The sequence below is a fragment of the Pungitius pungitius genome, chromosome 5 (genome assembly GCF_949316345.1).
Source record: "Pungitius pungitius chromosome 5, fPunPun2.1, whole genome shotgun sequence".
Taxonomy (NCBI): Eukaryota; Metazoa; Chordata; class Actinopteri; order Perciformes; family Gasterosteidae; genus Pungitius; species Pungitius pungitius.
In genome coordinates, this window is record NC_084904.1 from 3,354,081 (window position 1) to 3,366,291 (window position 12,211).

Below are 12,211 nucleotides of genomic sequence, written 5' to 3' on the forward strand. Positions count from 1 at the left end.
GCAAAAAAAAAAAAAGAAGCAAACATTCCTGGTGTGTTTCTTTTCTTAAGCTTGACAAAAGACAAACTCTTGACCCTGTGCTAACTCTGTGTACACAGACACACACACACATTAACGTATTGCAGCTGCAAACCTAAAAGCGCACACACATTTAAAGCTACATCCCTGTACTGCTGCAGCCATATCTGGCCTATAATCAACATTCTGCAACAACGTGAACCGGAGTGCGTTGGGAGTAAACACGGACAGATGCACGCACACACACACACACACACGGCCTCTAATTATCCCTGCTATGGAAAAAACACACCCAGGCGTGCATGAGTGAGTCCCTCCACACCCCTTAAAAAACACACACATAAGCAGGAACTTAACCCTACTACTGTATGCAGTGTGTGTGTGTGTGTGTGTGTGTGTGTGTGGTCCACGGGTGAGTCTGACATATTTCAGCTTAGCTGTTTGGGTGGTCAAGTGCCTCATGAGTCAAAACACACACACACACACACACATTCTATTGACACCAGAAAATTGCTTTCTTATCCTCCATTTTTGTCCCCAATTTGCATCTTCCATCCTTCAAGTCAGTGGATCCCACACGGTTCCCCTCTTCCTCTTTTCCCCATTCAATGGTCTCCTCTGAGTGGACAACACACGAGAGGGCACATTGATCCGTGATGTTGTACGGTCCACAGCTTTTTGTTGTTGTTGTTGTTGGTCTACTTCATTTCCCACGTCAACACAAGAAAAATATCAAGTTTCTAAGAATCTACGGGGAGGGAGGGGGGTTCTTTCAAGGAAAGACGTCTCACAGAGAAAGCCAGACAATATTGCGTTGTGGTGGACAAAATCCCCGACCAAGTAATAGGGTCGAGTCGCAGAAAATCTCATTATAAATCGTGTTGAGCAAGCGTCTCCTTCCTCTACACGGAGAGACCGACATTTTTCAATGCTGAAGCCGGAATTTCTACTCACGTGCTCCTCAGACCTAAAGATCACAAAACAATTTTCAACCGTCCGGGAAAAAAAAAAAGGAAGTCTGTAGAGGAATAAACAATGTTTACAAAACAACCTTTTTCTGGAATCCACCGAAAACGCGCTGAGCCTTTAGATCGGAGCGAACCTTTTGTGTGGTTGACTTCAGCCCGTCTGCCGTGGAAAATATGATGTACCCCCCCCCCCCCTCCCTAGAGGCACGTTCTGGTGCTTTGGTGACTCAAGGTGTGAGAGCTGTCACAACTAAAAGGGGCTGAATCACCAGTAACTGTGGGCATCTGCGTGGTGCTGGAATTACTGCAAATATAAACGTGTACCCTGCAATTGTGTTTTCATACACATCAGATGACGTACAGTTTAAAGACGGCCTCGACACACTCTATTGGGGAACATTCCTTGGAGACATGCCTTAGTCATTGTTGGGGTGACAATTAACGTTTTTTTATTAGATAATGTACTCTGTCACAGTATGTGTGGCGCACTAAACTGAAAGAATTTTATAAATAGTGATTAATACATTTAATTTGTTGTCCATTTCCAAAACCTATCCACAGGAAGAACATGTGTATTCTGTAGATTATTATCCAATCTTGTTTGCTCAAATTGAACAGTGAAATCACACTGAACGCACAGCAGCCACAGACCTGATCCTCTTGTTAGAAAACCAAAGCTCAACCAAAGGTTAGACATGTTGGTTGGTCAGGCAACACCAGATTTGACAAAGCGCCGTAAAACGTACAGTCCGAAATGTTGTGGAGTGAAAATACAAAGAGGCGTGTAGTGGAAATATGAAAAGTAAAGTACCTCAAATGCGTGTTTCACTACAATACTTCAAAGGAATGTATGGTTTGATCAATAGTTTGTGCTCCCACTAAATGTTCCACTACTACTTTGCTCAAAAACATTTGGAAACCAGTCGTTCAAAACCTGTTGCATCCACGCAAACAGAGAAGGCGCCTCTTACTTTGAAGGAATATGCCCACAAATGTACACAAATCTGTCTTCATCCAAACACACACACACACACACACACACACACACAAGCTATAAATAGAAGTGAGTCCCTTGCAAAACACACACACACACACGCAAATGCCTAGTGCGGCAGTCACTTCCTCCCGTTGCCCATCCCGCAGTCGTGAGCGGTGACCCCTGACCCCCCCCCCCCCCTGACCCCACCCCCCAGCAGCCGCACACTTCACACGACGACCAAGTTCACGCATCAAGTGCACACTTTTAAGGCGTCGGTTGAAAAAGGCAAGGACGGTTAGGTGTCCTTTTGTTCACCCATTCACACGAATCACAATAGCTGCAGGCATCGCATCACCATGGAGACCGTCGCCTTAATAATATTTGCGCCAAATAGTGAAAAAGAAAAAGTTAGGCGCAGTTGGAACTCCTACCGTTACTTTAGAGGAGAGACGCACGTGCGCTGTACATCTTTTGTGCAGACTGTCCATGCTGACGGTGCGCAGAGCAGCTCAAACGTTACAAAACCCTGCTCCAAGCTACGACTAAACGAAGAAAACTTCTGTTGGGGTGGGGTGAGGGGGGGGGGGGTGAAAAAGTCTCCGCGAGTACCACCGGCCCGGAGCCGAAGAGCCCTTTAAATTTCAAACTTCTTTTCGACGATTACGGAGCGAGAACAAAGTGAAATCTTGGACGGAAGCTAATAATGTCCACATTGCTGGTGCGGTTTGTCCTTTTTTTGGGGGGGGGGGGGAGTTGGGGGATTACCCCCCCCACCCCCATGTGGTTAAGAGTTTAGTGATGGCGAAGGCACTTTGAGAAGACAAGGTAACGAAGGCTGATAGTCAGTCCCCCCCCCCCATACTCACGTTCTCCGTTATCTCGGATGGGCACCCACCGCAGCACGACGACGAACCAGCGGGTTGGACTTCGCATAACGGAAATGTGTTGCGAGGCGTCTAAAGTAACGCACAACGACGCGGTGAGGAGCAACAGGAAACTGGACATCGGGGGGAAAGCTGCATGTTCAGAAGTCCACCGCCTTCTCTCTCATGGCGAGCGAACCCAACGGTTCCTCCTCGACAGACGAAACAACAACAGAGAAGAAAGAAGAAAAAAAAAGAGGAAAGAAAACTTTCAGCAGTGGACTTGACGCGTAAGAAACTGGCGACTCCTCATTTCCGCTGTCAAAAAAAAAATGCGCCGCGGTCCGGCTGTGTCAAGCTGGTGCCGAGTCGGGGTAAATTCACGACATAGCTTCCGGCTCTTTAGTTTTCAAAATAAAAGAGGTGCAGGCTTGTCCCGTGTTTAAGTAAGCAACGCGCAACAGCGCCTAAGGCTCGAATAACCCGCCAGAGGGCCCTGTGCACAAACGACGTCACAGAGTATTGTAATGTTGTAAAAGTAAACCTAGAAATGCCACAATTCAAAAAAAATAATCAGGGAAAGTTAAAGCCCCGCATTCTAAGTAACAGTACGAGTAAGTGGCCCACTAAAATAAAATGTGTCATTAGCAGAATGCCCCATTTCAGAATAATATTTGTTATATCACTGGATCAAAACGAGTCATGCATAGGTGTGTAAAGATCACTCTGCAGTGATTGCAAAGGAGTGGATGTTTCTTTTTTAGTTTGTACATTCATCAGGGTAGTTCACCCTAGAATAATACATCATAATTTAAGTTACATGTTTTGTATTAATAATCTGTAGATGCAAGTATATGTATAAGCAATGAGGTAATAAATCCAATACTGGCTTCCAAAGGGGTGGAGTATAACAAAGGATGAAATGGAAGTATTCGAATGGAATAAATACTCTTAACATTCCACTGGTATGTTAATACTAAGATGGAAATTGATTGTTGAAAGTAAAATTTCTGCCTCAACATTGTAGTTGAAGATGTTCAGGCAAAACGTCGGCCTGCATAAAAAGTAAAAGTACTAAATATGCATTTTTAAACATCACACGTTTTTGATAGTAATCCTGAGTGGTTTCATTTACTGTCTTAAAAAGTATTTTATTTGGAGTCTGTACCTATTGACCCCCTTTTTAAAATACAAATCTGTATGTGAGTTTTCACCACATTGTACATTCCGACACAGGGCGACATGATAAGATTGATTTTAGTTCATCTATAAATGTTGCATTTTATGCCCAAATGGTCTTATTGTTAACATTCTGCTACTTCAGAGACTATTTGGCTTCTTTCTTCTATGTCTTAATTATTTCTTTCTTTTGGCAACCTAATCACTGTCTGATCTAATGAATTATCTGCGAAACATTTCTGTGTTATGTAATCCCAGCCATTGCACAAGCACCAGAAAATACAACCTCCAAAATGATCGTGAGGAACGTTTCAGTTTATTGATCAGTGGTAGTGTATTGAACAAGTTTTATGTTGAAATATCCACAGGAAGTAGCTTCCGCGTTGTGGGAAGTCATCTGGTCAAGTACAGAATGTGAAAGAGACGCGATCCAGAATTCAGATCCAGAACATTTGCATTGGACTCGAGCTCAGCTGGTGCCACGCCGTTTGCTGCCACACCAAACTCGGCTTTTGTGGAAGGACACGACCCGAGGAGGCGCACGCCCCTTCTATTGCCCATTTCTGTCATTATTACGTAGGGAAAAAAACGGGTCACATAAAACATGTCATATTATTTTTTTTGCATTCTCTAGAGGATCAAAGACCTGCTAGTGCATCTCCGGTTGCGGTGCAGTCATTGATGTCATTCGAAGTCTAAAGTTTTTGCGCAGCGCCCCCTGGTGAGATTTGGGCCGAATAGCGCAAAGAATGTGTGTGGTTGCGTGAACCCAGAGGATCACGAGCGGGGGAATGTTAGAACATACACTGGCCTTAAAGACTTAAAGGAACAGCGTGCAGCTTGTGCGGGGATATACTGGCAATATACATATACATAGAATAATTATAATCTAGTAATGTCCATCTGAAATTGGCTGTTTGGCTTAATGAGTTTTACTTTATCATGAAGTGAGTATATTTAGCAAAAAAGTCATTTTACTCAGGGTTTTGATTGCCAGACTATGACATCAAACAGTATTTCAAAACTGTAGTGATAGTTGAGATGGAAAACTGGGAATGTCTTCCACTGCCACCTATTCACACTTTATGGTTTTAAGTATAATGAAAGAAATAACAATGTACCCTAATCATTGCAACTTTATTACAAAGAAAAGAGAGAAAAAAATAAGACCGAAGCACAAAGACGAACAGATATCATGAGATATCACAAAACCGTTCACAATGTGCAATCAACAGGTTAGGTTTATTAAGATTTACAAACATGTTATGGTACCATTTTAGGACAATGTGTTAAATATAAAAGGTAATTTAAAACAATTTATATATTGTCTGCTATAACATTGAATAATTGCACAACAACCGTGGAAAGATGATTGGATTGGATTTTTGCCTTTAATGGCACACTTGATAAGATTATTATTCATAAGGTTATTATTCATAAGGTTTATTTGACACAAACACATCTCTTCAAATATCATCATCCTTTAACAGACTACCATCATCTGTTGTCACTGTACTGCTCTCTCTCGAATGAATCAAATCTGCACAACAACAAATCCTTCTATGAAATACTTGCCAAGAGCATTCCTCCTCAACAACACACAATCCACACGGTTTAGGACTCCTTCCCACTATTGTTTCCGTGCAAGTGTGTTGTGGAACGATGTAAACTCTAGGAACAGAGCCATTGTCAGGCTGGAAAGGAACAAAAGGAAGGAAGGATGGGAAGAAGTTCAGTAACACCCTCGTTGCTATAGACCTTTGGGAATGGTTGCAAGTGCAGCAACAAAGTAATACAAATAACGTAAGGCCAATTTCGCAGAGTGCTGGTGTTAGTTTTCCACGGGACATGGATTGGTAAAATATGTACACGCATAACGAGGAGGTTGGATGCCAGACGCACTCGCTCGTTAGAATGACAAGTGGAGGATACACACGGTCTCCTTTTGTGAGCTACAGGAGCCGAAAGGAGGGCCGAGTGATGAGCACTCTTATGACACGGCATCATCTGGCCGCCGGCTAAAAATACCAGCGCGCCGCCCAGAGCGAGACATCCGGCTCCCGCCGCGGCCCCCCGGTAACTGCCGACCTTAAGCGGCCACGGGGTCTCACGGGCCCCCGTTGGGAGTGTGGCCGAGAACAACAACCAACACCGGTCTCCCTCCCCAGTTTTACAGGAAGGCTCGACTATAAGCGCGAAAGCTTGAAGTTGTCTTACGCCCTTTTTATCAGATGGGAAGAGTGTCATCGATGGCGCAAACCGCCTTTTGATGGCGGTTGCTGGATTGCATCATCAGCTGCGACATTTTCCGTGGCCTTCGCCGCCGTGGACGATGCGTCGCCCTGGCAACCTGGTCCATCTGGATTTCTTTTGTGTGCAATGTTCTGTCGTTAGAGCTTGGTTTGATTTGCATTCAACACAAAGACACCCGCAGAAAAAAGGCTTAAATGTGGCGATTGGTTGTTTTTTGGCATTCCTCCACATACTCCAGGTGTATACCTACATAGTAAGAGAAGGAGCCATAAAACAAGTGCACATATGTTTGGAAGCTAGAAGAAGTCTTGAACATTGGCAGTGTACGAACCGAACAGCATCTTTTTCTGAATTGTTTGTACTACAAGGCCGATCAAGGCGGAACCGTTAAGCATCTTGCTAGAAAGACGGGCTTTCAATAAGTGATGAGCACTTTCAATGCTGTGGCAAACTACATTCAAAACTGTGCAAAAGAGGGGGGGGTTTTCCGGTTGTAAAATGTCTTTGATTGTCCAATGGGCAGTGTGACGGTTAAAGACGGACTGATTCCCCTGTGCCAGACAAGAAGTGGAATCAATCCATTTATTATTGGTCTCATTTTGCAAATAAGCCTCCGTTTTGTCACTCGTCTCTTGGGTTCAAAGGCGATGTAGCGATGCAGGATGATCTGAGCGGAATGATAAAACTGGAGAAATAAAACTAAATAAAAAAAGATATTCCACCGCCATTAGTTCACTGGCTGTGCAGCCACTGCATCCTCAGCTCCTCCACCTCTCTGCCGTACCAGTCGTGCAGTTTGGAGAAGCAGGCGGTGCCCGGGGAGACGGGGCTCTCCAGGGACGCCCCCCGTCTCCTGCGCGGCACCGGCGGAGCCCTCGCGCCGTCGGCCCTCGGCGCGACCCCGGGGTCCTCCGTGCGACCTTCCCAGGCGGCGCACGACGTCCCCTCGACGAAGCCGTTGGCCGAGGCGGCGGGCGGCGGCGGCGGCGGCTTGCTCCACGCGACTCCGTTCTCCTTGAAAGAACCCGAGGTGAGCTGCACGTCTTCCCGGAGGCTCCTCTGACACGACAGCGGGGGAGAGGACACGCCGGACCTGGACCGCGCCACCTGGTTGGGCCTGGCGGTCTTGGGTCTGCCCTGCGGGCCTCCCGCTCCGGCGGCCTCGTGGATCTCCTCCAGCTGCCTCTCCAGCTCCTTCACCACCAGCCTCATGTAGTCGAAGCTGGCCCGCGACAACGCCTTCACCCACGACTCCATGGCGGCTTGGCTCTCCGCCGACATCTTGTAGACGCGCGCCTTGACGCAGTCGAACTTGACGGCGAAGGCGAACTCCTCGGCCGACTCGCACAGCTCCACGGTGCAGCCTTCCAGCACGATGACGCCGATGGGCTCCCGGGCGTCGCGCTCCTCGAAGTAGAAGAGCATGTTGCCCTTCAGCACGAACCAGCGGCGGTGGTACGCCGTGTTGCGCTCCCCCTTTTTCAACAGGAAGCCCGTCTTGTCCGGCGGCGAGTCGCAGGTGGCGTAGTGCGCCACGCTGCGTTCGTTGAGCTTCATCTCCTCCTCCCGTCTCACTCGTCTTCGATGGAGGCTTTATCTCACCTAAAAAAAAAAAAATCATTGTTAAGACTTAGGTCATCGGAGTTTAAAAACATGTTTTGAATTGAACTAAAAAGATGCTTTTTCCCCTCAGTGCCACATGAATGCAATGTTTTAGTTGATCGACACGGGTGGCATGATCAACAGGAAGGGAGTGGTTTAACGTGCAGTAGGAAAACGGCTTGCTTTATTTGCCCTTGTGAGTTTAAAGAGGAGGCACATGATGAGGTTCTTTCACCTGTCATACAGGTAGTCGCGGAAGCTAAAGTCTGATCACATGTTCCTCTAGGAACTCCCTCCGTGTAAACATCTCGTCCAGTTCGAAACTGTGAAGGCAGGATACAGGGTAGAGTAAGGTTTACTCACGTGTTTATCTCATTTCCAGCTGACATCCAACACCGTCCTCCCATCTCACACAAAGAGATAATAATTCAACACGTCTCCGTCTTCTTTTGTCATTTTGACCCTCTTCCCTCCAAATGCAGGCTGGGGAAGACAAAACAACACGTTTTTTTTCTCTGCTAACAAAGATCGGTAAGAAGTAAGCGCACAGAGAGAGAGAGAGAGAGAGAGAGAGAGAGACGTCCAGATGCTGTGTGGCAGGAGCGGCCAACATGAGCAGTTTTTTCCACCTCTGCAACGACGACCGTGTGGGACAATCGGCGCAGTCTCATGTGCTGTGGGTCACAAGCTTTTGACACATCAGCACTTCGCGTAAAGAGTGTGCGCAGCACGGGCTGGGCACCGCTGGGACGTCTCCATGGCCACTAATAAGTTAAACGCCTTTACTGAATACAAATGAGCATCTAACGTTAAGTGAGCGTCAGCAGAAAGCTAGCTAGCACCCGCAGCGGTACGTTGGTTTTTTTTTTTTTCGAGGTATCGTGGTGATGTGTTACCTGCAGGCAACGGCGCCTCCTCTTGTCGGGCGGTTGATCTCCCCGTTGTTCTCCACCCGTATCGCTCTTCTCACTTTCTTTCCTATTTCCTTTTCGTCCCGGTCACGTGACCGAGCGGGCATTAACATGTGTTACGCGGACATTTACGCTGGGCGGAGTTGGTCTCACGGCTGTTCTGCTTAAAACGTTCGTTACCCGGACGAGCGGGTAATGGAAACACGCGCACCCCTTCTTCGCCCACGGGAAAGCGGCATTCCAGCAGATGTTCGTTGCTGAGGACCAAAGCCGGGGCTTACCGTAACAACTCTTATGTATTCTTTAATATTATACATTAAATATCACTATTCATAAAACACTGGGACACAGCACACGCCCTGGTGGAATAAGCGCTGCTATGTGCGACGCTTGCTTAGTAGTTGAAGTGTTAAAACTAACAACTAAAAGTTCCGCCATCTATTTTTATAAATGGTTCATCTTTTAAAAATAAAAAATATGCTATGTATGTAAAAAATGCAGGAACAGGCTCATGTTCCAGTCTCTTAATTTACTTTGTCCTTTGTGGTTAGAAGCTTAATATCTGGGGAATTTTAAGTTTTTAATAAATCAATATTGAAAATATCTCAGAGGCCCAAAAAATTAGGAATTTGTCAATGATAATACTCTGTTATATGTACTGCATTGGTGACTCTCTTATTGTACTTAGCTACATGCATTCTGGCTCCTGACAGTTACACGTTTACAACATTAAGACAACGAGATAACTGTAACTGCTGGAATTTTGTAAGAGTATGTGGTGCATTTTTTTTGCAGCTGTCAGGTTTAGAAAAATCGTCGAATTGGCACTTATGTTCAAGGTCAGACGTGCTATATACAAAGGTTTGTCAGAGTGATGTGGGCCCCTAAGTCACATAAAAGATCATCTAAAAAATAATTGAACAGATAAAACAATTACAGTTGCATAGTATTCCAATGTAGAATTAATTTTATTATTAATACCAAGACTACGTATATACAGTTTAGGACAGTTCAATCTCTAACAATGCATTCGTATGCAAAAGTTGATACTCAAGTTCAGTACAATAACCCATGATTTTTCTGACAGCGATGAACCGTGTTATGTGCCATATTAAATAACGAATTAACAACTATCCATCCATCCATCTTCAAACCGCTTGTCCTGTACTCAGGGTCGCATGGGGGCTGGAGTCTGTCCCAGCCAACTTTGGATGAGAGACAGGGTACATCCTGGATCAGACACCAGCCAATCGCAGGGCAACACAGAAACAACCATTCACGCTCACATCCATACACCTACGGGCAATCCCTAATGGACTACAGGATATCCCAATCAACCTAATCCCCAGAGCATGTTTTTGGACTGTGGGAGGAAGCCGGAGAACCAGAGAGAACACGGGGAGAACATGCAGACTGCACACAGAAAGGCCCAGGACCTCCTTGCTGTGAGGCAACAGTGCTGGGCGCCACACCACCGTGACGCCCAAATGAAAAACTAGTGTATTTATTTTAAAGTAATGCTTTGACAACAATGTAGAAGGCAGTCTCGTAGCAACAGCAAGTTAACATACAGTATTATTCTTTCCGGTACTCCTCTATCAGGGAGAAGCATAAACAGTCTATGTTCAGTAGTAAGGGTCCCTGTGGGTAAGGGTGGTCTACCACAAAGAATTGACGGTGCAGGGGACTTTTTAGTCTGTAAGGCCTGTGGAATTTCATGTAGAATCTCAGTCAAAGCAGGAAAAAAAGCAACTTTTTGTGATACAGGTTGACACAATGACAAAATGTATTTTTAACACTTCCCAAGTAGTTTGCAGAAGTTTGGCTAAACTGGTTGTTTGGGTTGCTAATTGGCCGGCATCAAAGCAGTGTGACGCCTTTGAGTGCAGCGTTTCCTCTATCATTACATAGGCGGGGCGCTTGCTGTCCGCCGGTGAACACCTGCTTCAGAGAGCAAAGGCTGTTAACGTTAACGTGATAAAATCATTGTCCGAGTTAATGGATTGCTATGTTAACATATTCATGGAACGTTAACGAGCCCAGTCCTAGAGATGACCTCTTGTGAGGGATCAGGACTGAGACTCAGGCGCAGAGGAATGAAACAACAACAACAACAACAACAACAAATGCTTCTTTCCAGGTTTAGGATCTTTACTGGTGAAAAACTGTAACTTGAGAAAACAACTTTAAAAGCAGCACAGGCACAAGCGGGAGCGGAATTGACACGCTGGAAAAAGAGAAAACAAAAGACCTGGCAACAAATACAGGAACACCAAAAAAAACACCAGGAACACTTGATGAAGAGAAAAGTTGAATCAACTTGACATGGATTGAGTGACTGATTGGGGCTTTAGTATCAGTGGGGTGATGGTTAACTGAATTCAAGGGTGTGGGGGGACGGCGGGAAACTAAACTAAACAAAGACAGGAAGTAAAGTGGTTCTTGAGGGATAGGTGCGTGGTCAAAAGAATAAAACAGGAAGTTACACTAGTTGCAGTCTCTTTGTGTCGTCTCTTCACGTTGCGCATGAACAAGAATGTTTGACTCATAATCCGTCATTTTATTTTTAGTAAATCCCTAAGACATTCATTGTATTACAAATATACACTTTAGTCAGCGATGCTGACTACATTTATACCACTTCCATTAAATAAAGGCATTGATAAAGCCTCATATGGTCAAGTGGTAAAACTTGAGACTTGTTTTCCAACCACAATTATAGAAATAGCTGCCAACCACAATGCCATTACATGTTTTCCTCTTTCTCAACTGTTTTGCTCACACAGATTCTTGGTTATTTATATATAGTGTGATGCTCTCGCACCCTGTTTGGAATTCAATCCTTCTAATAGATCAATTTGCAAAAGGTATAGCTTGTAATAAATAACACAGATGTAGGCGGGTAAAATTGAATGACACCGACTACTCTTAGTCGAGTAGAGAGCAGTATTAAAGAAATTTGGTGATGTTCAATTTTATAATTTGAAAAAACATTTCATTGTACATTTAAGATAATCATCCCTTTAAAACATTTCACAACCTAATTACACTGAGTGTCAGCACACAGATAACTAGTGGTAACTCTCAGAAACAATCTACAGCGCCACAGGTCAGTCATGGCAAAGAAAAAACGTCACTTCCTGTTTTCCTCTTCACACTGCGCTAGTCTCAGGAGTACAGTGCCCTCTGGAGGCTTTACTGGTGGATATCATTTTCCCACTAGGCTACACAGACATACAATCAAGTCCAGTCCACAAAAAACACGCAGACTCACCAACATTATGTGTAAAGTGTTTACTTCTCACAAGTTACTTTCCAACAGTCTGTGGACACACACAACTAAATATCACCGACAGCTTCCCATCGTCCTTCAAGTCGCATGTCTGACGGAAGTTTGGTCATGAATTCAGTCTTTGTTTCCAGTGGGAACAAAGAAAT

General features: G+C 45.0%; 1 protein-coding gene across 2 annotated transcripts; it reads right to left on the minus strand.

Annotated features, from left to right (window-relative positions):
• Positions 1–5,128: 5,128 nt before the first annotated feature.
• pheta1 (PH domain containing endocytic trafficking adaptor 1) lies at positions 5,129–11,811 on the minus strand. 2 transcript variants are annotated; one of them, XM_062562220.1, is made up of 3 exons: positions 8,759–11,811; positions 8,226–8,345; positions 5,129–7,862 (listed from the first exon to the last, which is right to left on the minus strand). In XM_062562220.1, exon 3 carries the CDS (start codon positions 7,815–7,817, stop codon positions 6,993–6,995), a length of 825 nt encoding a protein of 274 aa, XP_062418204.1. In that variant the 5' UTR covers positions 7,818–7,862; positions 8,226–8,345; positions 8,759–11,811; the 3' UTR covers positions 5,129–6,992. The 2 variants fall into 2 exon arrangements, with proteins under 2 accessions (XP_062418204.1, XP_037339591.2); XM_037483694.2 differs by lacking the exon at positions 8,759–11,811 and adding an exon at positions 8,492–8,743.
• Positions 11,812–12,211: the final 400 nt, after the last annotated feature.